Source organism: Hyperolius riggenbachi, chromosome 8 (assembly GCF_040937935.1).
Source record: "Hyperolius riggenbachi isolate aHypRig1 chromosome 8, aHypRig1.pri, whole genome shotgun sequence".
In the NCBI taxonomy this organism is placed as follows: domain Eukaryota; kingdom Metazoa; phylum Chordata; class Amphibia; order Anura; family Hyperoliidae; genus Hyperolius; species Hyperolius riggenbachi.
Genome location: NC_090653.1, coordinates 203,827,864 through 203,853,830, shown reverse-complemented (window position 1 = coordinate 203,853,830; position 25,967 = coordinate 203,827,864). Strand labels below are relative to the sequence as shown.

General features: G+C 40.2%; 1 protein-coding gene across 3 annotated transcripts in view; it reads right to left on the bottom strand.

Annotated features, from left to right (window-relative positions):
- The window catches only part of TNC (tenascin C), a 200,070-nt gene that overhangs the window by 3,616 nt on the left and 170,487 nt on the right, over nt 1–25,967 (bottom strand). For all 3 annotated transcript variants that reach the window (XM_068248108.1, XM_068248109.1, XM_068248110.1), the window contains 5 exons: nt 23,410–23,542; nt 14,739–14,890; nt 7,594–7,690; nt 5,705–5,866; nt 2,074–2,237 (listed from right to left, as the gene is read on the bottom strand). In XM_068248108.1, coding sequence (XP_068104209.1) covers nt 2,074–2,237; nt 5,705–5,866; nt 7,594–7,690; nt 14,739–14,890; nt 23,410–23,542 — 708 coding nt within the window. The remainder of the gene's footprint in view (nt 1–2,073; nt 2,238–5,704; nt 5,867–7,593; nt 7,691–14,738; nt 14,891–23,409; nt 23,543–25,967) is intronic.

Here is a 25,967-nt window from a genome sequence, read left to right as displayed (position 1 = left end):
TAATACATTGCTCATCACTGTGCAATATGTTATACTGTAATATAACCGATAACTGTACAACATGTTTTATTGTAATATGTAAAAGTACAAACAATGACAGGAGGAAAATAGAGAATGTAAGCTTAGAATGTAAGAGTTCTGAATTTTAAGATACAATAATTTGATCAATTGGCCTGAATAAGATCAGAGGGGAAGATGAGTAGTTGAGATTGAAAAGGTAGGTTTTGAGAGCCTGTCTGAATGTAAAGGTAGGAGCAAAGTCAATAGGAAAAGAGAAAATGAGAAAGAGTGCTTGAGAGTGAGATCAGCCCTGGAGAAGTCTTGGAACTATGAATTGAAAAAGGGCTATGCATAAGAAGGACTAGAGGTGAGGGAAGGGAAATTAAGTGTGTATCAGTGCAAGAGTTTGTAAATGTAGTAGGGACAGGAACTCTTAGGGCCAATTTATATTTACAATTGCAAAATGCTAGTGATTAGCACTAGCGTTTTGCAGCTGCGTTTTTTACGCAATAAACACATATTTTTCACTGTATGTTTCATAATTTTTTGTGATCGTGATTAGCGTTTCCTTAACATTGTAATTGTGATCGCTCCAAAATCACCAGAAAGTGCTGCATGCATGGCGTTTGGCGATAATGGCAAATCGCCAACAATTTGCAGAACCCTTAATTGTCCAATTTTGAATGGGCCCTAAAGTGATTTAGAGGCAGGGCATAGTATTATGTATTCCCTTCTGAGCTAAATGAAATAAAATTAAAGAAAGGGACAACTGATAGGAAGCGTCAATACTGTGACATTCACGGTTGATTGTAGAGTCTAATTAATGGGACACCAGTTAACAGAATGTTGCAGTAATCGGGGGAAAAGGATTATAAAAATGTAGTAAGAATGGGTGGTGTTTGGGCTTATTTCAGAGACTGTTCAGGGCCAATCAAAGTGCAGAGATCTAATCCTACAAAATCATTGGACCTGACAAGGTCCAGCGTGGGACAATTGGAGCAGCCATTCATTTTGGGGTAGCGTGAGTTTGTTAGTAGTGTATGCTACAGCAGTAGCGTGCCTACTTTGAAAATTTTACTTGCGCTGCTTGAGCAGTGTAGCTTAGTGAATCAACCCCTGCTGATTTGTATGTGAGCCAGATGTAGCCATCAAAAGAGTCACATCTGGCTCCCCAGCCATAGGTTCCCTACCTCTGTTCTAACCCAAACTAAACTAATCCTAACCTCCCCACCTCATCCTCTAAGTCATGCCTACCTAGCCCTAATCAATACAATAGCCAAAACTAAGATTCTGATTTGGAGTTTCAGCCATGTATTGTAATAGTTGAATGTCCAGCACTAAAATGAACTGCTGCCCCTGTCTTAACAGCAAACTAATTTAATTATTTGTAATTAACAGTGTTTACAATCAATGAGATATCACAGCATACCACATTTATTCAGCTATGTAACTGGGAAATGTTAAAAAGTGAACATTCTTATTTTGAACAGCATGAACCACTTCTACACATACTTCCTAGGGCCTATACAAATTGCACTTAACAGGTAAAAAATAAAATAATAATAAAAAACATGTTTAATGCAACTAACTTACTATTAGCTTCTAATTAGCCAATTATTGCCAGCAGTCAATAAGAAGCTCCAAAAGCAGATGGACATCACTACAGACAGACCAGGAGCTGAACAGGTAGATTGCTCATCAGAATGATAGTTATACAGATTTATCTGTGCCTCAGGATAAGGTACAATGTTCAGAGTATGAGATATGTAAGGTCTATGAAAACCCTTAGTGCTGGACTGGTAGGGGACTATCCACTAGGTCTAAGAAATAACTGAGTCTATATTTAGACATAGGATGAATTATTGAAGGGTGTATGCAATATCCACTGCACAAGGGTAACTATAATAAACATTTGATTTTGTGGTTTACCCTCTCTAAACTTTAATGTATGTAAATGATCAAACCTAGCTTATTGTGGTTAGGGAATTAGTATAGTATGTGTGAGTGTAGCTTCAGAAGGTGCTCAAGAAAGCTTCCAGTTAATTAGATATACTCTGTAGTCTGTCTGCTTACCTGACTGTGGCTATTGTCACCGTATCTGCCCATAAGATTTACTCTATGACAATTCTTGTACCAGAAAGCTCCTTTATAGGAAAGGGCACAGTTGGTAATGGCGGAATCATTATCCTTATCAAACGTGGAAAATGAACGACCGTTGTGATAGGTCATTGAATCACCTGCAAAAGAAAGGGATGCTAAATAGAAACTATCCCAGGAAGCAGACACAGCTGTTATGTTACAGTACAAGTTATGTCGCTGCTGCCAAGAATACGGAAAAATAAGATGCAAAAAAAATATATATATAAACGATATCAATATATTCTACTATTCTAGCATATTTACTATTTTTTTTCATGTACATACAGTTGTACTGAGCAAGCTTACTTTGATCCATTCACTAAACTTTATCTGATTCAGGCACTTCTGAACATGTCTAGTCTATTGCTAGGTACACACCATACGTTTTTTCGGCATAGATACATTCCATAATGTCCGATATTATTTCCGATCGTTTTTCTGGTCAATTTCTCATAAAAGTAAATGGAAATTGATAACAAAAGATATGAGGATCTAGCGGAAAATTGAGCAGAGAATCGAGCGGACAGTAAATCGACTGAAAAAACGCATTGTGTGTACTTAGCATATGAGAAGATGACTCCCATAGTGGGTGGTAAGAAAACTGTTCCACTATATAAGTGGTGCCCAGAGGTGTTTATTTGCTGCTACCTCATATTTCCTGCATGTTTGTTACTAGGAAATAACCTTCTTGGTTGGAGTAATAAGTGGCCCGAACAGATTATTCTGCCCAACAGACCCAACACATAGGGCCATATCCCATTAACATTTCTCCTGAGTTTTTTCCAAGGAGGTTTTTTCAAACTTTACCAATAAAATACCTTTAAAGCTTCTATTATGCTAGAAAATACTCAAAGTAAGTTTAGCATTACATTTTTTACCTACTTTTAAGTACTTTTTCCTTTGCTAAGTGCTAAAGTTATATTTTAAATTAGGTGAAAAATTATCTCCTAAGAGAAAACTCATGTAAAAAATTAATTGGATGAGAGCCAAAGAGCACCGGAGGTGTGGATGAGACCCTTGTCCATGGGATGGAAAAGGGTTTTGGAGGAGGCTTCACCCCTCTTCCAGAGCACTCCCCCACATCATTAACAAAGAGGGCTAGTAGAGCTCAGGGTGCAAAGCTCCACACAATCTGGGCTCCGAATTCTGACTATACAGGCCTGCATGGGTGACAATGGGGTTAAAGAGGCTTGGGAGGGAAGACCTCACATAATGTTTTATTAATTTAATTTATTAACTTCATATAAATAATACATACATTTGCCAGTGATCCTTATACAGCAATATTGCAGCTGTACAGCGATCCCTGGCAAAAGCATTATAACTTCCTCTGGGGTACTTTAATTACCAACAGGAAACCCCGGCGGGAAATTCACTGCTTTTTCTGGGGATATATGTACATTTTTAATAGTGTTGGGTAGATACATTATCTGTCAATTTTAAAACAGAGAAACCGAGAGCCCAGTATGGTGTAGTGGAACCAGGAGGAATAATGACAAGTAAGTATTATACCCACAAACATGGGTTACCATATAGGCAACCACTGTATTATTATTATTATTATTATTGATTTATAAAGCGCCAACATATTCCGTGGCGCTGTACAAAGTAAGAAACAAACATGGGGTACATTATAATACAGACAATGGTGTACACCAATATACAAGATACATAATTAGTGACAAAATACAAAGAATGATACAAAATACAAATTATAGAATTGGTAATGACAGTGATAAAATTAACATGATGAATAAAATGTATAATGGTTACCAAGACACAAAAGGGGGAGAGAGCCCTGCCCTTGCGAGCTTACAATCTAAAGGGAATGGGGGGAAACAAGAGGAGGGGTAGTATGCAGCAAATATATAGAGGCTTTGTGTTTTAGGATACCTAGTAGGAGTGCAATTTGGTCTTAGTACAAAGGGAAGTGGCCTAAGGTAGAGCATATGCTTGTCGGAACAAGTGTGTTTTTAGAGAGCGTTTAAAGGTAGCAAAGGTTGGCGAGTGACGGATGTGTTGTGGGAGGGCATTCCAGAGGAGGGGTGAAGCGCGTGCGAAGTCTTGTAAACGTGAATGTGAGGAGTTGATTCTAGAGGAGGACAACAGAAGATCATGTGCCGATCTGAGATTGCGATTGGGTTTGTATCTGGAGATTAATGAGGATATGTACCGGGGGGAGAGATCGTGGAGAGCTTTGTAGGTTAGGGTTAGGAGTTTGAACTGAATCCTCTGTATAGGCAGGTGGGGAGATTAGACCTGTCCTCACTCAGGAATAAAAGGTCTTTTTCTGAAGAAGGAAAAGAGGGTGTATTACCCTTCCACCAGGGTGGATAACTTTGACCATAGGATGTACAGAGGTGCCAAAAGGATAAAAGTATGCTAAAAGTTTAAAATATTAGGGTGGCGGTGGTGGACCGAAAGAAAGACAATATAATCATATACTCCACGAACAAATCGCAACGCGTTTCATGGGCACAATCCCACTTCATCAGGCATTAAACATACGGAGTATCACATGGCTATAGGTCCAATACACGTATTATCTGTCAATTAACCGCATTAAAAAAAAAACATTCTTTCTACTGTAACTTCAAACAACAAGGTCTTTCAGAAAAAAAAAAAAACGTTTTCCATAGTTTGCACTGTTCTCCTAATACACCTAGTACATTTGGTGATTATAATATGTATATGGCTTTGCAATTAACAGCTTTAGTCGGAGTTGTTTGCAATGCAATTTGCAAAAAAAAAAATCCATACAGGTTAGACGACCCAAAGAATTTGGACCTATTTGAGCGAATGGCCTGGCGAAACTCACAGAAAGTTAATCAACCAACATCCCCTATGAGTGGATTAAAAGTTTGGACAATTTAGTTAGACTTTGTTGAAATGGCGCAGAAGCTTTTTTTTGTTTTTTTTTGTTTCCATGAGAATGTAAGGACACATTTCTCCTAAAGGATATGAAGACTTTCTTAAATGTTATTATAACACTATGGCATTACTATTTTGGCACTTAATTGCAAATAAAGAGGGATTATATAGCTACACCCAGAAAGATTAGGATCCAAATGTGTCTCATTTTCACACATTTTACAAAAGACTGGAATCTCTGGTAGCTCACTAGAGGGCGTCTGAATGCTTTGAACAAGTTAATGGTTTGCTTTACACATGTTTTTGCTTTATACTGATTATTCTAAATCTTGTCATGTTTCAAGCAAAAAGAAAAAAAATGTGGAGTGCATACAGGATTGTAACTAAAAATTATAGGGCCCTAGCAAATCTCTGATGAGGGCCCTCAAAACGACCCCGCCACTCCCCAAGGGGGATCCCATGACAAGGAGGCCCACCCATCAGGAATCAAATAACAAGTTTGGCCTGAACCACACCTGCTCTAAAGGGGCAGCACTAGTATCACAACGAAAGAGAGTAAGCTGTTCGGGCCCCTCTGTGCCTACATTTTGGAATGTTAAAAAAAGGGTTTCAAATGCTTGACTCAGATTGTGCAGTAAATAATTAAGCTCCTCACAAAGCAACAGTTTATTCATTCTACCAGTTGAATGCTTACCTGCTGTTCCACTGTAGCCATCAACCCTAAGCCTGTAGCGACTCTTTGAGTCTCCAACACCAAACTTTTCATAAACAGCATAGGCAGTTTCACCACGGTCCCTAAGGTCCACACGCAGCTCATACTGTCCCTGTGAGGTGATTTTATGCAAGTTCTCCAGACCTGTTAATAAAATGTTGAACAATAGTTTAAAAAATGCAATATTCTGTGCAGACAGAAAAGTTGAAATCAGTTAGCAAATTATTTTAATAATTTATTGTTCTGTTCTTTAAAGATAATAACGTGCTATAGCAATTTAGTTTTTAGCAGCAAACGTGATCTACTGATTGTTTATATAACACGTTGAGATTCTGCATGCATTTTAGTGTGAAGAAAATGCAAAATCCAAATCTGTCAATATCACATGTTTTTTCTTAGCCTGCTAAGCAGTTGCAGGTGTGTACAATTCCTTGTAACCCAGAGGTTCTGCTAATAACTCCTTAATTGTATGTTATACTGGGTAATTCTTGTTTTTAGCCATTATGTTGACTTTTACTTTGCTGTATAAAAAAGACCTGAAAAAATGATTCAATTTACCTAGATAATCTGGTATTATTGCTGTACTCTAGCGCTATTGCTGATAAATTATCATGGCTGGAAATAATGGCTTGTTTGTAGTTTCTCTTTTTTTTTTTCTAAACATAATTTGCTATTGCTCATGCTAATTGCTTGGCTGTAATGCATCAAAATAACATATTTGAAGTAGGTAAAAATCCATACTAAATTAAGCTCTTAGTGGATACTTAAGTTGCATAATTGTGGAATCCCACAGTTAATATCAAGACCTTCATAATGAAGGCTGCAGTTTAAAAAAAATGTTCTCGTTAAAGAAGACCTTGTATAAAAATAAGGTATCTGAAGAGTGTATTTCTTTTAATCCAGACAACTTTGTTAAAGGGGCTCTGTAATCAGGGGCATAACTAGAAATCACAGGGCCTCCTGCAAAAACATTTCCACCCCAGGTATAGGTGCCCCCAGTATAGATAGCCAGGTATAAGTGCCTGCTCCAAGTATAGCCAGTTATAGGTATCTTCAGTTTAGCTAGGTATAGGTGCCCCCAGTAGAGATAGCCAGGTATGTGCCCCAGTATAATCAGGTATAGGTGCCCCCAATATAGCCAGGTAAAGGTGCCCCCAGTATAGCCAGGCATATTCACCTTCAGCATAGCCAGGTATAGCTGCCTACAGTATAGCTAGGTATAGGTGCCCCAGTATTGCCAGGTATAGGTGCCATCACTATAGCCAGGTATTGGTGCCCACAGTATAACCAGGCATGAGTGCCCCCAGTATAGCCAGGTATAGATGCCCTCAGTATAGCTAGTTGTAGGTGCCCACATAGCCAGGTGTAGGTACCCTCAGTTTAGCTAGGTTTAGGTGCCTCCAGTATAGCCAGGCATGGGTGCTCCCAGTATAAACTATTTTTGGGGGATTTTAGGATTTTTAAAATCTGGTTAAATTTACTTTTCTTTTGGAGAAGCAACCACACCTGTACATGAAAGCCCGAGTGGGGACGGTATTTCCTCACAAGTGATTATGCTGATTGCAGGTTCGGCAACCAGAAGAGTGTGAGTACCCATCTTCTTGATTGCTTACAGTAATTTGATACTGAAATACTATCCCAGATTGTGCTCCCTTTTCCATGCGGTATACTTTTTGGTTTTAGGTAAGAGACTCATTTTTACCCAAGTCAATTAAGTGTGTGCAAACACAATTTCATGAAAACTGATGCCCTCCATAAAAAGTTGATAAGGGCATTAGTGCAATTGTCTCATCTCCCCAAGAGCTTACAGAAGAATAGTAGCTCCCATGAAAACGTATCTTTAGATTATAGAAATAGTTTGTCTTTCTCACCCATGAAGAATTCTTTATTTGGGTTTCCAAATCCATTGGAGTAAGTCTTCCAGTTTTTGTAAAAATCTTCAGATCCATCAATTCTTCTCAAAAATACCTAATGGCAGAAAAAAAGAAATGTTAGAAATGCTCTAATAAAATCACACACTGGGCCATATGCAATTCACTTTTTCACCTGAGTTTTCTCCTAGATGATATTTTTAAACTCGTCAATAAAATGCATTTTAAGCCCCCAGAAGGCAAGAATATGCTCAAAATAATTTTAATAGTACTTTTTCACCAAGTTTTGGGTATTCTTTTAGGTGAAAAGTGCTGGAAAGTTATTTAAAATCAAAGATGAAAAATTATCTCCTGGGAGAAAACTCAGGTGAAAAAGAGAATTGCATATGGCCCACTGTCTTTACTGATGAATGGGAGTCTCCTGGCTTGCTTGATGGATTTCATCTTCACAGGAAATTTCATACAAATGTACAGAAAATGTTAAACATACATTCTTGCCTCTTATTTTACAATTTCTTTTGGAAAGCTACTTTGTTTTATAACTTTGTCATGTCAAAATTGAAAAAAAGGCCTTTAAAGTGATCCTGAAGAGAAAAAAATGTGCCCCTGAGGAGTATTTAATTCAAGAGGGTGAAGTCCTCAGCAGAGGTAATCCAGTGCTGGGATCTCCGAAAGTCCGCTTGTTGCTGCTATGCACATGCGCACCAGTGGCTCTTCCCAATAGGGCTATAGCGGAAATAGCCAAGCCCGATTAGGTCTACTCTACTGTACAGGTGTGAGCCGTGTTCACCTGCACGGTAGAAGAGCGCATCTGATCAGGCTCAGCTATTTCAGATGAAGCCAGAGCGGAAAGCCTCTAGTTTGCAGTCTAGCAGGCCACTGTTATTGGTTGTGGACAGTTTCGGGGCCTCATTAGTGATGGGCATAATGACGATTACGTGAAATTTTGCGTTTACGCTCGCTTCCATAACTTAAACTCAAAATCAGAATTTCATATTAAATGCAGAAATTTGGCTGTTCTCGAAATTGTGTTCCAGTTAAGAGCCTCCTGATACATTTAAAGAGACAGCACTTGCAGGAACCTCCGCATTATCAGCTATTGCAAAGCCCAAAACCAAGTGTCTCAGCATGCATGTCCGCTAAGTGCACCTTGACAAAGTGCGCCTGTCTTAGAAGTGGCTGCAGGTAGAGTTTCCTGATACATTTAAAGTGACAGCACATGCAAGGCCTTTGCATTATCAATAATTGCAATCAGTACTTGCAATCAATGATTGGCTTTTCTGAGTTTAGTAATTACTTAAATTTGCTAATTGCTATTAGAAACAAAATGATGTCCAATTTCATAATTAAAATAACTTTGTTTCTATAGAAACAGGAAATTATGAAAATGTGGGTTTGTATAGTAATTACGAAATTAGGAATTTATATTTTAGCGGCAAAATTTGCATCCGTAATTGTAGAAGCACGAAATTACGCAAATTTCGGCTCAACACTAGGTCTCCTTGCTGGATCGGGCTGTCTGAGGAGGAAGCCACATTAGGATCCAGAGGCTTACTCTTCATACATGTAAATAAAGGCGCTTGGAAAAACGGGCACAAAATTTAGCCAATAATTGTGATTACAGTTATGAAAGGGTGCCAGATATAGCCGATAAACCTGATTCCATTTATAAAATGGCACAGGATGCAGCTGCTAAACCTGATTTTGTTTATATAAGTGCACCTGTTTGTAGCCAATGAGTGTGAATCAGTTTACAAAAGGCACCAGATGTAGCCGCCATTAGAATATAACATTAATCCAAACCCTAACCTTATTGACCCCTGGTGCCTAACCTTTAACCCCCATGGATTGTGCATAACACATTTAAGCCCACTCCCGTGCCTAACCTTAAAGGAAAACTGAAGTAAGAGGGATATGGAGGTTGCCATGTTTATGTCCTTTTAAAAAAATACCAGTTAACTGGCTGTCTTGCTGATCTCTTTGACTGCAGTAGTGTCTGAATCACACACCTGTAACAAGCATGCAGCTAATTAGAGGCAGAGGATCAGCAGGGAAGCCAGACAATGTGCATTGTTTAAAAGGAAACATCCCTCTCACCACAGTTATTTAACCACTATGGTGGTGCCTGAGCTTAGCCCCCCCCCCATAGTGGTGTGTAACCTTAGCCCCCCACGATGGTGCCTAACCTTACCCCCCAGTGCCTAACTTTAACTCCCCCCCCCTCCTCATGGTGGTGCCTATGCCTAACCTTAATCATGGTATTCAGTGACATTGTTGTAGCCGCAATTTTTGAAAGATAATCTTGGCATTCTCTGTGATAGTTGTAGCCACATTTAATGACAAAGATATAAATGGTAATCACAATGATATTTGTAGTTGCAGTATTGGAAATATACTGTATAATTGGTAAAGATATAACCAGTATTTGGTTTAATCACAATAACTGGTAATTTGTGTGAATTGTTATAACTGTAAGTAAAATAAAACGCTTAATAAGGCTAAAAAGTAGTTGTAAAAATATAGCCATTATTATATTAAAGAAAACCTGAGATGGAGGTTCGTACTGCGAATGCAGGACTTTCCATACTGCATTTGCAGTATGGAGAGTCCCCTGCACTGCGAATGTGCATAAGACTGGAGGGGGCTGCAGGAAGCCTCAGGTATGTATATTTTTGTTTTCTCTCCCCCTGTTTCAGGTACCCCTTAAGGGCATATAGTGTAGGCATAATTAAAATCAGGTCCTTTATCAGAACTTTAAATATTTCCATGATATAGCCAATATATACATATACAGTCAGGGAGGGTTACTTCTCTGATGCTTCTACCAGCCCCTTTTATGGGCACTTGACTTCACTGCATAACTGTGGGGGACAGGGTTACCATATTGGTTACACAAATTAAAACCTCAAAACCACTTCCAATAGTGAACCCTTCTCAAAGTGGTGGTATCTTTTATTTTCATGTTGAGGCTGAAAGCTGGCACTTTCATTTTGACTTACAGTCCTTGTTTGTGACTTCACTGTATACCTCCACAGTAAAACTTTAGGAGACCCTATATTATAGTATTCACTGCTTTGAGAGATTAGTCAAATCTTTATAGTGATACATATTTTGCTGCTCAGCTTGTGAAAGTAAAAGTTTTTGCAGATGAAAACCTAAGTAAAAAAAGCAGTTTTTATCCTAAGATTGATTTTATGTGAAAAGGTGGCTTGTCGCTTATAAAAAAAACATTGATTGCATAATTTTTGAACGTATTACCACTTTACAGCATTTTTCCTCATAAGTGTATAAGACTTTTTTTTTATAGTACTGCGGTGTATTTCTTCAATAAAAAGCATTGGCAAATAAATAAAGGTGTTAAAATATGACAGTTGGTTTTAAATGCCTATAGCCAAGAACAACAACAAAAATATGCTATAGGTTTGCCTCAGCAAATAATCTGTTCATTTTATTACTTTACACATTTTCAGCATTTTTCTGATGTTTCCCATACTGTGAAACAGGTGTTACAGAACATGCTTAACTCCAATGAAGATTATGTTCTCCATATGGTGAGGGCCAAACTAAGCTAAACATTATTTATTGTACTGAAATGCTGAACACCTTCAAGTACTTTATTTCTGATAAATTATGGCAGTTTTTTAAATTGACTTTTATAGTACAGAATATTTTGATTAGGTATCAAAAGTGAAGAGCTAATTGCCCACTTAAACATATTATCTCCTGTCTAACAATGAAATAATAGCGCTACATCAGTTCAGCTACAATGCTGCCTTACCCATTACTTTACAGTAATATCTCGTAAATCTAAATTCCCTTGGTAACTGGATTTCATTGTGTGTAACATATTTATAGCATTTGTTTTTAGAGTTCTGTACTCTTTAGCCATATTTATTTTGTTTTTATTAAGCATTTACCGTAGTTAATCTACAAAACCTGTCCTACTAATATAATTTACATGGGATACCTGCTTTACATAAAATATCCTCTAAATTATGAAATGAAGGTGGGAAAGAACTGCTGTGCTAAAGGGGTTAAAGCCACCAAAACAGCAACATAACCCCATTTTTTTTCTCCAAGGTCACCCTCCAAATGACCTTGCTTCCTCTAGATATCATAAACAAACCGAATGGGAGTACAGGTAATATTTGTTCACAAACTATGTCCCAACAAGGGACCTAACCTATATGTACAAAATAAGTGACGTAAGGAGTCAATGGTCAATCAGCTGGATTGTAGACTACAATCCAGCTGATTGACCAGTGACTCCTTACGTCACTTATTTTGTACATATAGGTTAGGTCCCTTGTTGGGACATAGTTCCTCTAGATATGTAAAATAGCTCAAAGATTGGGAAAGATTGGTCAAATGGGATAACACATCAACAATAAATTGAATAATGAATTTATAATATCAGATCCCATGCATCCTGCCAATGATAAGAATATATTAATGAGAAAAAATTGAGAATTGGCTATTGGGTGCATGAGAAATAACAATCAACGTCCGCGCTGTGCGTCGGGGGGCGTGTCCTGCGGCGCTTTGCCGCTCGATGCGTCCCTGTCGTGCATGGCGGACGTAAGCGGTGGCGTGGGCGGGGGTAGGCGGGTCCGGGCTTCATATGGGGATGTTTAAATACGCCATCATGGCGTGCATATTCGTATACTCTGCTGTTTGCCTTTGAAAAAGCCGCGAAAGGCGACAAAACATGTCAGGCTATAAGACAGCTTCCAGCTCTCCCCGGCATCACCCCTGGAGCCACTGAAACTTTTGCAGGATCCACTGAACTCTTTGCAGGTTCCATTTGATCACAGCTTCAGGATGGTAACTATGGATGTCCATGCTGCACATGTCTAGCTGCCTGGCACAGTGGCTTATATTGATGCTTTTGTCCTACCACGCTCTGCCTCAAGTGCTTTTATCTATGGCTCTGGTGTGCATCAAGCATATACTGCCCTGACTTTCCCTGTGATTGGGGGACCTTCTAAGTTATCAGGCTGTGACTTTACCTCCTGTGGTTTGTCATTATACATGATGCCATTGCATATCTACATCTGTGCTTGACAAGCTTGCTGCTTCACACTGGTATGGCTGATTCACTCCTTTCCAACACACAAGGAATCTGCATGCGTGTTCAGGAACTGATGCTGCTTCACGCTTTTCAATTGCTGCTTGAGATCGCACGTGATACTGCTGCATACTAACCTCTTTGCTGGACAGGCTTATAGTTGTGCATCTGTGTGGTCCATCTCATTCAACATACAAGAAAGTGCCACTTTTTATATGCTTTTCAGCAGCATTCTGGAGTCCATCAGAGGAACAACACTGTCCTTCTTGCTTCAGTGGATGGACATTTGGTTTTACTCGCCTGCATTAGTGGGACTCATTTTTGGGTTTTTGAGGACTGCAGCCTCATTTTCTCTCTAGGTGGGGGTCCTCCCGGGGAGGCTGGAGCTAGCTATATTATATATATTTTTACAGTTCTTATGATATTGAGGGGGATGTTTGGGTTTGATGATTTTTACGTATATTTTGATATGGAATAAAGTTGTTTGTTATTTCTCATGCACCCAATAGCCAATTCTCAATTTTTTCTCATTAATATAGTTCCTCTAGATATCACCAGTATTCACACTTATGTAGTGTTATGAGAGCAGTAAAACCCATGTGATCAGAAGCTACAGCTAAATGATGCTCAGCTTGCATTGTCATTGTCATTAGTCACTAATGTGCATAAGTGAACATAATAATCAGGGACAGAGTTCTGGGCTCTGTCCCTGATTATTATGTTCACTTATGCAAAGTTATGGAGTCTATTGGAACCCCATAACCATAAAAATCTGAAAATTCCTTTACTGCTTTAAGCAAATCTATATCAAACTTGACACATTGTCTGCCTTATCATCCTCCCTATATGCTTGTTTAAATCAGCCAACCTCTACTGCAGTGATGAATTGGTGTATAGTCAGGTAAGTGGCCAAAGGATATGGCTTTAGTGACTGCTGTGATTGGAAGTGGTTACAGTTATCAGTGGATTTATTTTTCAAAATGAGATCCAAACGATCAATGATAAACCTATATAGTATACAGCCTTACCATTAAAAAACACTATGTCAGGTTTCACACTTTGGCTCTAAGGGGTAGGACTTGAAACACCCAGAATAACAGATTGCCCAGTAAGCTCATGGTAAACCAGAACTTCTAGGAGTGTTTAACCAGCCTGGCGGTATGGACGAGCTCAGCTCGTCCATCACCGCCGGAGGCTGCCGCTCAGGCCCTGCTGGGACGATTTTCTTCAAATAAAGAGCAGCACACGCAGCCGGCACTTTGCCAGCCGCGTGTGCTGCCCAATCGCCGCCGCTCTGCGGCGATCCGCCGCGAGCAGCGGCGAAAGAGGGTCCCCCCAGCCGCCTGAGCCCAGCGTAGCCGGAACAAAAAGTTCCGGCCAGCGCTAAGGGCTGGATCGGAGGCGGCTGACGTCAGGACGTCGGCTGACGTCCATGACGTCACTCCGCTCGTCGCTATGGCGACGATCTAAGCAAAACAAGGAAGGCCGCTCATTGCGGCCTTACTTGTGTATTCTGGGCGCCGGAGGCGATCGGAAGAACGCCTCCGGAGCGCCCTCTAGTGGGCTTTCATGCAGCCAACTTTCAGTTGGCTGCATGGAATAGTTTTTTTTTTATTAAAAAAAAACCCTCCCGCAGCCTCCCTGGTGATCTTATCAGAACGCCAGGGTGGTTAAGAGGCTAAAAAGGATCAAAAAGGTCCTCTCTTACTAAAATCTGTTACTCTGGGAGTTCCAAGTCCTACCCCACAGAGCCACATTAATCTATGACATGCACTGAGGACCAGCAACCACCAGTCTGAAACAGTCACTAAAGCTGACACATAATTTCATGCCAATCAGTCAGAAACAGTCTGTATGCTTGTTGGATTATTGTGGCTCTGTACAATTACTAAGCTGACACATCATTGCATTCCAGCAGTTCTGGAAGTGTGTTTAGCTTTCAGGGACATAGAAGCATGAGTTGCACATTCAGCAGTGATGCATTATGGTGGGACACCTCCAATGTAAATAATTGCAAATACCTTCTGTTTTAAGAAGGAAATTTCTGTTTTGCATGTCTTGTTTATATTATACTTACTATCCATCCACCTCCATCAACACTCATGTCACAATACACCTCCATAGGTTGAGATTGATCACCGTTGGCGTAAATGGTATATATTCCTGATTCTGTTTCTCCATTCAGAAGAGCCTGAGAACAGTCCTTAGGGAGTGGATACAGCAGGCCAGCTATGGTAAAGTAGAAAAGAAAAAAACCTTTAAAATTCTGTCTGATGCACACGTTTATGGTACTTACAGTATGCTGATTCCCCCATGGCCATTCTGCATGCCCTGCTATCTCAGTATTGTTATGATAGGAAAACGCTTACTGAGTCATAAGTGGAACTAATAGAGCCAATACTTGGTACAATTAAAACATTAGATTTTTCCCATTTATTAAACCAAAACAATCGTATCGAATAAAAGTCAATAATCTTCTTTTTTTTTTTCGATCAAGAAAAATTAACAATTATTAATGTTTTAAATTAATTATAACAGTTTATGCAATTAATATTGTAGTATTCAACAACAAAAGTATGCAAATAAAAAGCAGTATTCTATGTTTTGTACATGGAGACTACTTTGTATCTCCAATGTAATTTAAGTCATATGTAAGTTGGAGGCTATATATATATATATATATATATATATATATATATATATATATATATATATATATATATATATATATATATATATATGTATATATATATATATGTATATATATATATATATATATATATATATATATATATACACATATACAACATCTCTGCAAGTGATAAGACATAATAGCATCAGGGAAAGTGTTCTCAGCTCAGCAGAAAATAAGAGCTGGTAGCGGGACAGGACAGGCATTGCCGGTTTTGATATGATAGTGTAAATTGGTCCTCTAAGTGCTGTTATCACGTAACAGATAGGAAAAATTCATTTTAGAAGGTCAAAAAGAATTTAACGACTACAGCTTCTGTTTGTTACCAAGAGCACAGGAAAGGCAATAAGACTTTACTGTGGGAAGTAAATTATCTTGCAGTATTCCAATGCATACCGCTTGGATAACATTTGTAAGTGTTATTTCTGTGCTTCCCATCGAAAATGCATTGTGCCAATATCCTTTCTCAGTTCAGAATGGGTCTAATACTTAACTTGTTCCCTTTGGGGATTAACTGAGAAATGGATCTGCTTTAAATTACAGCACAGTCAAGCCACCAGCACTGGGAGCACATCCTGTTCACTTGAAAGAGGACCAGTACAAGGTAAGTAGCCCAAATCAAAGTCCATTTTTTTTTCTCTGCGGTGCTTTGCAGAGCATATGTAGCTTCCAGCAGTAAGTATTCTGGCTTTTATCACTAAGCAAAGGCTTTTCCAAGCACATGTTTTCCTTCAAATATGAATGACTTTCCATTCAAAATGTTGAGAAATTAGGAACCTCTAGGTCGTGTTTAGGTCAGACTGTACAAACTTGTAGAATCTGGCACACAGAAACGTTGTGTACACACACAGTACATCACAATTACACACTGAGTGTGCCAAAACGATCACATATTAGTGAAAAATAAGCTAACTGTGGTATGGCGTATGAAATATGCATTTAGTAAAGCACTCCATAACATACCCTAGCAGTAGATGATTGATCATTCACAAATGTTATCTCGGCACACATATTCCCCAGAAGAAAGGATTAATTTTCTACTCTTGAGCTACGTGAAAAGCTTTTAAAGCAGCCTTGACATTTAAAAAAGCCAGAAGTCTGCAGAACACATGCTGAACGTTTCCGTCAATAAGTGTAATCAAATAAAAGCCGTTATGAGTATGCTAACAAATAAGACAAAGGACACCTATTATATTTATATGCTTATCTGCTTTTCTGAGTCTAGATCCTAGATTAATTCCCTTGTGTGCTGATCTTCAATAAAGGTAAAATCAAATCCGCTTTTATAAATATTCCTGTCACATAAGATATTGCAGACAGATGATGGATAGATACTGCAGTGACGAGCTGCTTCTCTTTCCAAATGTCATTTTTAGGCATAGGATGTATTAAATGTACACTCATTCTATTCTTTCTAGTAACCTTCTGTGCCTGATGCTGGCGTTTTTTATATATTTGCTAATTATTCAGTCAGTTTTTTTGTATTATATTACTGTTGTTATTGTTTATTTGTATAGTGCTATCACCTTCTGCAGCACTGGACAGGTTTTATAGTCAAGTTGCTTTTAGGAGCTCACAATCTAGTCCCTACCATAGTAATATGCTACTAAAATAATCTAAAGTTTTGTACACACGTTGGATTGGATGAAAGTCATCTGAAATGTCTGACAAATGGCAGATATTTACGTATCAAACAACAATTGGTATCAATAATGCAGCCAAACGATGTTAAATAACAATGACAAGTGACTAATATCGTGTATTCTGCCCAATCCAAGTGGCGGATCAATTAAGCCAACTATTGGGCCGGTGTGTACAATGGTGTTTAAACGAGATTGTTCCAGACAGAGCATGCGTGCAAATTGTATGTTGTATGAAATGTCACTTCCGCTTGCGAGCACAGTATTTGAACAACATAACCAGAATATTGGTGTGTGTGTGTGTGTGTGTGTGTGTGTGTGTGTGTGTGTGTGTGTGTGTGTGTGTGTGTGTGTGAACAATGTCATTTAAACTAGTTGTCCTTTCTTTCTGCCAGGGGGCATGTTATTGTGTATTGTGGCCGCCAGATTATACTTACCGGATCCTGCCGCCACGCTTCTCTCCTCCTCCGTCTTGCTCTGGTCATCCAAAGGGGTATTGTCATTCAGGATGAAGCTCTTAAGGATCCCAACCGCCACGCTCCTTTTTGCCACAGTCTTGGTCTGTAGACTGCTGCCTTCCGATGTACACGTGCTGCCACCATCCGCCCTGGTTACAGCATTCTGGCCCTTCCTGGTTACAGTTCCTCAGGGTCACGCATGATGTGAGTGCACATGCGCCACAGGTCACACAGTAGAGGAAAGGTAATCAAGGAAGTGCCAGGACACTGTAACCAGGGAGGATGGTGACAGTGTGTGTACACCAGAAGGTTGCATTCTGCAGATGAAGACTGTGGTGAAGAGTAGTGTGGTGGCTGGGATCCTGAAGAGATTCATCCTGAATAACAATGCCCTTTTAGATGACAAGAGCAAAATGAAGGAGGAGAGGATTGCAGCAGCAGGATCAAGTGAGATGTTTCATAGGTTAGTTAGTGAAGTATAGTATAGGTAATTGATGGTGGTAGCAGGGGTTAGTGAAGAAGAGTAGTGTAGTGTAGTTGGTGGTGGCAGCACAGGCGTCTCACCCACCAGGCAGGTATACATTCTTGCCTAGAGCGGCAGGAGGAGGCAGGAGCGCTGCTGCAGTGAGTAGTGAGAGAAGAAATGCCTCTCAGCTCACTCAGGTATCAGTTTACACTACAGCAGCAGCTAACAGCAGCGCCTGACTCGACTCATAACTGATTCACTGACTGATTCATTTAGTTCCTTCAGCTTAATGATTCAAAGAACCACAGTAATGAGTCAGTAAGAGAAGGCACTCGTCCGATGAGTACAGCATCAGCTCCTGAGTCCTGATTCTTCACTCTTAAAGAGGAACTCCAGTGAAAATAATGTAGTAAAAAAAGTGCTTCATTTTTTACCATAATTATGTATAAATGATTTAGTCAGTGTTTGCTCATTGTAAAATCTTTCCTCTCCCAGATTCACATTCTGACATTTATTACATGGAGACATTGTTACTGTGGGCAGGTTATTTAGCTGTTTCTAGCTGCTCTGGCTGTTAGACAGCTAATAACAGCTGTTTCCTGTCTCTGAACATTGTTACATTGTGGCTGTTTGCCAGGAGTACCGCGGTCTTCAGAGGTTCTTGTGGGAGGGATTTCAGCACAAAATCAGTCACACAGCGCCCCCTGATGGTCTGTTTGTGAAAATCATTGTCTTTCTCATGTAAAATGGGGTATCAGCTACTGATTGGGAAAAAGTTCAATTCTTGGTTGGAGTTTCTCTTTAACTGATTCACTGATTCATTCAGTTCCTCTCTCTCTGCTACTGGTAACTGCGTGGATGTAGAGACTGAGTCTAGCAGCCAGGCATGGACTGCCCCCCAGGCCACCTTTTATTCAGTGATTTAGGGCTGGTCTGGTGTCTGGTGTATTCAGGTTTGTTGTTGTAAGGCAATGTAAAACACTAGGCTAGCTGATAAAAGTGCAATTAGAGGGCAGGCAAGCTGGTAAATATACACAGCATGATGCAGAGCTCGTCTGGAGGGTCCGTGGGAAAAACATCTGTCTGTATAATGACTGAATGTGCAGATAAGGTGTTAAACAGGTTGAAAAGTTTTGACAGTCCCTAGACTCCAGGAGGGCTGCTTTCTGACTTGTGTGAGAGACTGGCAGGGAAAGCAATCCTATTAGCAGCAACTAGTCTCTGTGTAATGTGGGACTGAAATACAGATCAGCTCTCTGCTCCATCTCATGCTATTCTCAGTCTCACTCCACTCCTCCTCTCTCTGGGCTAGTGCACAACAAAATCGCAATAGCAATCACTAGCAATTTGCAAATGTGACTTGATAATTTGAGCTGAGGCTGCCATGATAACGGGCCTCAAGTCTATGTTTCCCCCCAGGCCAAAAGGTCCCAGTCCTCTCCTGGTAGCACTGCAGCATAGTGTGTGTGTATAGTGTATGTCTACTGTGTGGTATGTGTGTGTGTATAGTGTGCGTGTGTACTGTGTGCGTGTACTGTGTATAGTGTGTGTGTTGTGTGCGGTGTGTGTGCGTGTATAGTGTGTGTACTGTGTGCATGTGTATATTGTGTGCGTGTGTGATGTGTGTGAGTGCATGCCGCAATAAGTATATTTTATGGTAAAACGCTCTGCTGCATTACAACTATTTTCTGGTGAACCCATGCCGCAATAATTGTATTTTCAGATTTTCTGGTCAAACGCTGCTGTATTATGATTTTCGGGGGTCTTGGGGGCGGGGTTCACCACAGGGGTGGTGTTCACCATGGGGGTGGGAGGTATGGGGCTGGGGGGCAATCACGGGGGAAGGGGGGCTGCGGGGGCGCCACAGGTTTTCTCGCCTGGAGTGACAAAATGGCTAGAAACGCCCCTGGGTGGCAGCAGGGGTTAGTGAAGTGTAGTGTAGTTGGTGGTGGTAGCAGGGGTGAAGTGTAGTGTGGTTTAGCAGGGGTTAGTGTAGCTGGGCAGTGTAACTTAGATAGAGAAAGTTTAGGGAAAAAAGGTCCATAAGACGCCCTTGCACCATAGACGCACCTAGGATTAGTCTATTTTTTTCAGATTTTTTTCAAGAAATCCACTTGTAATTTTGCGTTTTGCGTGATTTCACACCAACATTAGCAGTTAATAACAATGAAAAACATGCTATCATCAACAGCATTGCTATGTATGTTAAGGGGAATAGTGGCAATAAGTCAAAAACATTTTTTTTTCAAAAAGACCTTGTAGTTTTTGAGAAAATTGATTTTAAAAAGTCACAGGAAAAATGGTTTTTAAACTTGCTAAAATAACATTTTGCTAAGGGACACTTTAAAGGGAAGCTAAAGTGACTCTTAGGTCCCCAGTTTAACTGACATGCGGCTTCTTCTAGCCCCCTGTAGCCACCCTAGTCTCTCACTGTCATTACGCTCTTCTCACTTAGGCAGCTGTGTCCCTCCAAAATCTGTCCGACTCGCCAGTCGCAGGCTACTGCTCACGCACGCCTCATTGACCACACTCCATTGAATGGTAGCACTCACTGCATGTGCAGTTGAATTTTATTTGAACTGCGCAAACACAGAACGCTCCCAGCAACAGGAGCATGATCGAGATGCGTACAGCCTGGGGCCACACCTGCAGCTTTTAGACAGCCACAGCAGCTGAATGAAAAAGAGTGGAAAGACAGCAACAGATGAGGACGACTACATGTGAATGGAAGAAGGCCCAGGTAAATTAAACTGGGGACTTTATTTTCTCAAAAACTACAAGGTCTTTTTGAATGTTTTTAAACTTGTTCTTATTATTCCCCTTAACATATGTAGCAATGTTGGTGACAAAAGCATATATGGGGGTTTTGCTATTAACTGCTAAGGTTGGCACAAAATGATCTGAAAATATGTGCAATTGTAAAATTATGGTTCCTGATTATTGTTACAAACAAAATTGATTACAATTTTTTCTGAAATTTCGCATTACAATTTTGCACCATAGTTTTCAATTACGAAGTGAAATTACAGTTATGAGAAATTTTGCTCATCAGTATTTAGGAAGAGGATTGCTTTGGAAGGGTTAGTGCTATCTGTATAGGTAGGGGTTAACTTTGAGGGTATGGAGAAGGGTTAGTGTTAGGCATTAAATAAGCAATTTAGAGATACATAGTAGAATGCAGTATGTTATTCAGGATACCCCTCAACCCCCAGTGATGTTTACCCTAGGTAATTTATGCAGAATTCTCCACCCAAAATAATTATAGGATACCAGGTATTCTTTCTTCTGGCTTTTGACCTGCACATGGAATTAAAGAACTACCTTCCACAGCTGGAAAGCTCAGTGCAGCTCAGCTTACTGTCAGCTCAGTTGCTGACAATGCTACAAGGGGAAATTAATTACTAAAACAAAACAAAACAAAACCAAAAAAAAAAAAAAACCCCAAAAAAAAAACCACATTGTTCTCTAATCTATTGGGCCATAGGGAAATTTTGACTGTAATTGAATTTTACTTTGTGCAAGAGACACAGCTTAAAAGCTGTCATGAATCATTCAGTAATGTTAAATGAGATAATGTATGCAAAATATCTTGCATATGCATTAATGTATGCATCTACTAATGAATAAAATTAACAGAACTTTTCCTCAAAGGTGTTTAAGTTATTCATGAAATATAACTGTCAGCAAAGTCCTAAAATTATGAGATAAAATGGGAGTTAAAAACAGAAGTTGAGTGCATCCACTCCAAAATGTAAACAACAAAACAACAGCTCAAAATTCAATAATTATTTATAGTATTTCATTATCTTCTATTACAAATAAATTAATAAGTACATGCTCTCATTTTTGCATCTGTTCTAGTACAAACCCTAATAAATAGATAGAACGGGAATTGAAAAACAAATCAAAGTATACTCCCATTAATTATTGAAGCTGCAGCCATCTAAACTACACTGTATTGCAAAGACATTTTTATATTGTTATTAGGCTGCACTAAACAACCAAGAACAACATAAACATTAATGGATGAAAAAAGAATATAGCTTAGAATAAAAGCAATGGCTACCAAACTCATATTTCACTTATACTATAATGCTTCCTATCACTCCACTCCGTTCACAAAAAGAAAGCAATAGCTCACAAAATGCATGTTATTGCAAGGAACTTTTTTCCCCCATAAAAATGACTATGAAATAACTAAAGTAAAGTAAAGTGAATGTGATTTGTAAAGTCTACGTCTTGCTAGATTGCTTAGAGTACAAATGAAAACATAGCTAAGCACACACGATTTAATGATTTATCTAATACATTAAATAACCTTGTATTTATAGGGTCATTATGCAAGCAGGCAGCTTCCGGTCACCTGTAAATGCTAGCCTTTGTGTTACAGGTTTTCAGGACAGCTGCACATCACTCATACACAACTTGATTTTTGGTCAGCACTGAGGCATAATGGAAAATGCTCTTGCAAATTAAAATCCCCTGGCCATGCATGGAGTTTGTATGTTCCCTGAGGGTTTCCCTGAGCACACCTCAAAAACATACCTGTAGGTTAATAAGCTACTTTCTTCTTCCCCCCCCCCCCCCCAACCAAACACACACACACACACACAAAGGTAAAGATTAGAGTGTGAGTTCCTCTGAGAAACACTTACTGCAGTAACTGGAATGACTAGTGAATTTGTTGGAGTAAGGATGAAGGGGCAGCCTCCAAAACGCGTAGTGATATGTGACCTCCATTTCGATCATGGATGTGCGCTGTCTGAAGTAGACCTAGTAGATCTATATTCAACCTTAGATTGCTCTATGCCTCCGGCCACAGTGAGAATTTCAGAGACGTTCTCCTCCAGCCTGTGCTTTCTCCCCTTTTCATATGGTAGGCACATGTTTGTATGTGTATTTTAATAAAGGGATAATTTGCCATGGTGGCACATACAGTATATGTTTCTTTCTTGTATTTACAAGAAAGAGTATCTTGTGACAGTCACTCAGGAGAGGGTTAGAAATAAAGAGAACACGAATAAGAAGAGCATAAACTGTGCTCACTTTTGCTACAATTGATTTTCCACGGTGTTGGAAAAATGTCTTCCTACGACTAGGAAATATTCTTTTTTTTTTTTACAGTGAAAGGAATGTTCCTTTCTGCATGCATTTGGCTATATTCATGCTGGACCATTTGGGAGAACAGACTGAGGTATCTGTGCCACCATAATCAACATTTTTAGCTGTGTACCATACATTGTGAATTATTTGCCACAGATGGGCAGCCTTGATTTTGATTAAACCAGTTCTATTCATGTAATGAAATCAGATGCAGTATATTCCTTATACAGACGTTCATGTCAAAGCCCATGCGCGTGCAGTCATGCTGCTCTTACTTTACATGCTTCATTCTATGCTTTGACTGGTAATTATGTACTGCCGTACATTGTCCTGTATGGGTGGATCTGGTTTAACCCATAATTACAAAACAAAATCAGTAATGCTCTTACTTGTTGTGAATACTGTTTGGATGAATTTACTCTTGGAATTAAGAGTTACAGCTTGCAGTTTTACAGTATATTGCGCAGATGGGCTGAGATCAAGCAATCTGAGAGAAGTGGCATCCGGCCCCAGAGCTACCTCCTGTGAAAAAGGAAAATAAACATTAATAAGGCAAGGGAAAATCTATTCGCTTGTACAGATTTACTTTAATATAATCTCCATAGACATAACAAGGCACAAAGGCAAACAGTAAAAGCAAATTCAAGCACTTTGTGAGACTGAAAGAAAAAGAACTGGCAAACTTTAGTGAGACAAAAAGAATAGCTGTTCTTAACAGTCACATTTCAGTTGCTTAAAGTTTTCTAATATAACCTGGAGTATAGGTTGTACTCTTTTGCCTGCTTTCACAATGTGTATGATTCAGTAATATTACTATACATGTGCCCACATATTAAAATGTGATTCATGCAAGAGTTGGTAATATCTGCATGTCATTAGAATGTGTCACTGTGCTTCCATCTGAAAATGGCGCCTGTGAATAATGGCGCACAGTGTTGCCGCTAATCCGTTTGCCGCTTATCGCTATTTAACGTTAAAGCCTTATTGTTATTTAGCGTTAAAGCCTTATTGTTATTTAGCGTTAACACACAGAACCCTCTCTGTACCTATCCCTAACCCCTAAACCCCCCGGTGGTGCCTAACCCTAACCACCCCCCCTGGTGGTGCCTAACCCTAACCACCCCCCTGGTGGTGCCTAACCCTAACCACCCCCCTGGTGGTGCCTAACCCTAAGACCCCCTGGTGGTGCCTAACCCTAAGACCCCCCGGTGGTGCCTAACCCTAACCACCCCCCTGGTGGTGCCTAACCCTAACCACCCCCCTGGTGGTGCCTAACCCTAAGACCCCCTGGTGGTGCCTAACCCTAAGACCCCCCTGGTGGTGCCTAACCCTAACCACCCCCCTGGTGGTGCCTAACCCTAAGACCCCCCCTGGTGGTGCCTAACCCTAAGACCCCCCTGATGGTGCCTAACCCTAATCACCCCCTGGTGGTGCCTAACCCTAACCACCCCCCTGGTGGTGCCTAACCCTAACCACCCCCCTGGTGGTGCCTAACCCTAACCACCCCCCTGGTGGTGCCTAACCCTAACCACCCCCCTGGTGGTGCCTAACCCTAAGACCCCCCTGGTGGTGCCTAACCCTAACCACCCCCCTGGTGGTGCCTAACCCTAAGCCCCCCCTGGTGGTGCCTAACCCTAAGACCCCCCTGATGGTGCCTAACCCTAATCACCCCCCGGTGGTGCCTAACCCTAACCAACCCCCTGGTGGTGCCTAACCCTAACCAACCCCCTGGTGGTGCCTAACCCTAACCACCCCCCTGGTGGTGCCTAACCCTAACCACCCCCCTGGTGGTGCCTAACCCTAACCACCCCCCTGGTGGTGGCTAACCCTAACCACCCCCCCCTGGTGGTGCCTAACCCTAAGACCCCCCTGGTGGAGCCTAACCCTAACCTTGACAGTGTTACATTAAATCCATTCATCGTTTTGCAGTTAAATAACTTCTGCAGTTTGGCTTATGTAGGGCGCTATTGATAAATAACGTTAGTGTGTGCCACTATTGATAAATAACGTTAGTGTGTGCCACTATTGATAAATAACGTTAGTGTGTGCCACTATTGCTAAATAACGTTACTGTGTGCCGTTTTTCTTCTTTTTTTCCCTGTGCGCCATTATTATGCAGTACTAACGATAAATAGCGATAAGCGTATCTTTTTAATGCGGCGCCATTTCTATGCATAGACACTGTGCGCCATTATTCACTGATCCCGTCACAGTTAATGGCAAATGCCTGCCAGAAATTTGAGGCACATGTTCCATATCTGCAGCCATCGTGTGTACCTAATATCTACAGCCAGGCCTTTCCCCAGTCCTTGTGAACAGTCCCTGTGGTTCCACAATCTCTTTCTGTTAGCAGTGTGGTCCTGACTATGTAAGCAGTAGAACAGTGCAAAGTTGAAGACACATTATGAAGGAGGGAAGTTGGAGAGTCCAGCAAAATGTGGAACATATCATTGAGGAAACTGAAAAGCTAAGACACATTTATGGGCACTGTAAAGTCAGGAAAAAAACATTTGGACTACTGGAAAGTTTGAAAACATTATGAGGGTAGTTAAGAAAAGTGGAAATCAAAGCTCCCCTCTTATTGTTCCATTGGTGAAATTATAAATATGTATGCTACATATGTACGTTGCTTATGCCAACTAGCATAACTGCACAAGTAGCACAGTCTGTATTACATAAGTAATGCTTGAGTCACAAAGGTAACACATGGTATGAAGGTAGCATAGTGCATGTTACCTAGGGACACATTAGGATGACTATACATGGCACCCATGTTGAGATGCTAAGTATTTTGCACGGGTTAACTCCTGCAGTTACCTAGGAGCATGAGCATTACCCAGGTAACGTGGGATTGCACTGTTTGTGCAACATGTGCTGTGTAGTCAGTGTAAATAACCTTAAAAATACTGTGGACTTCCTCCATAAGTTTTTTTAAATATGGTCCATA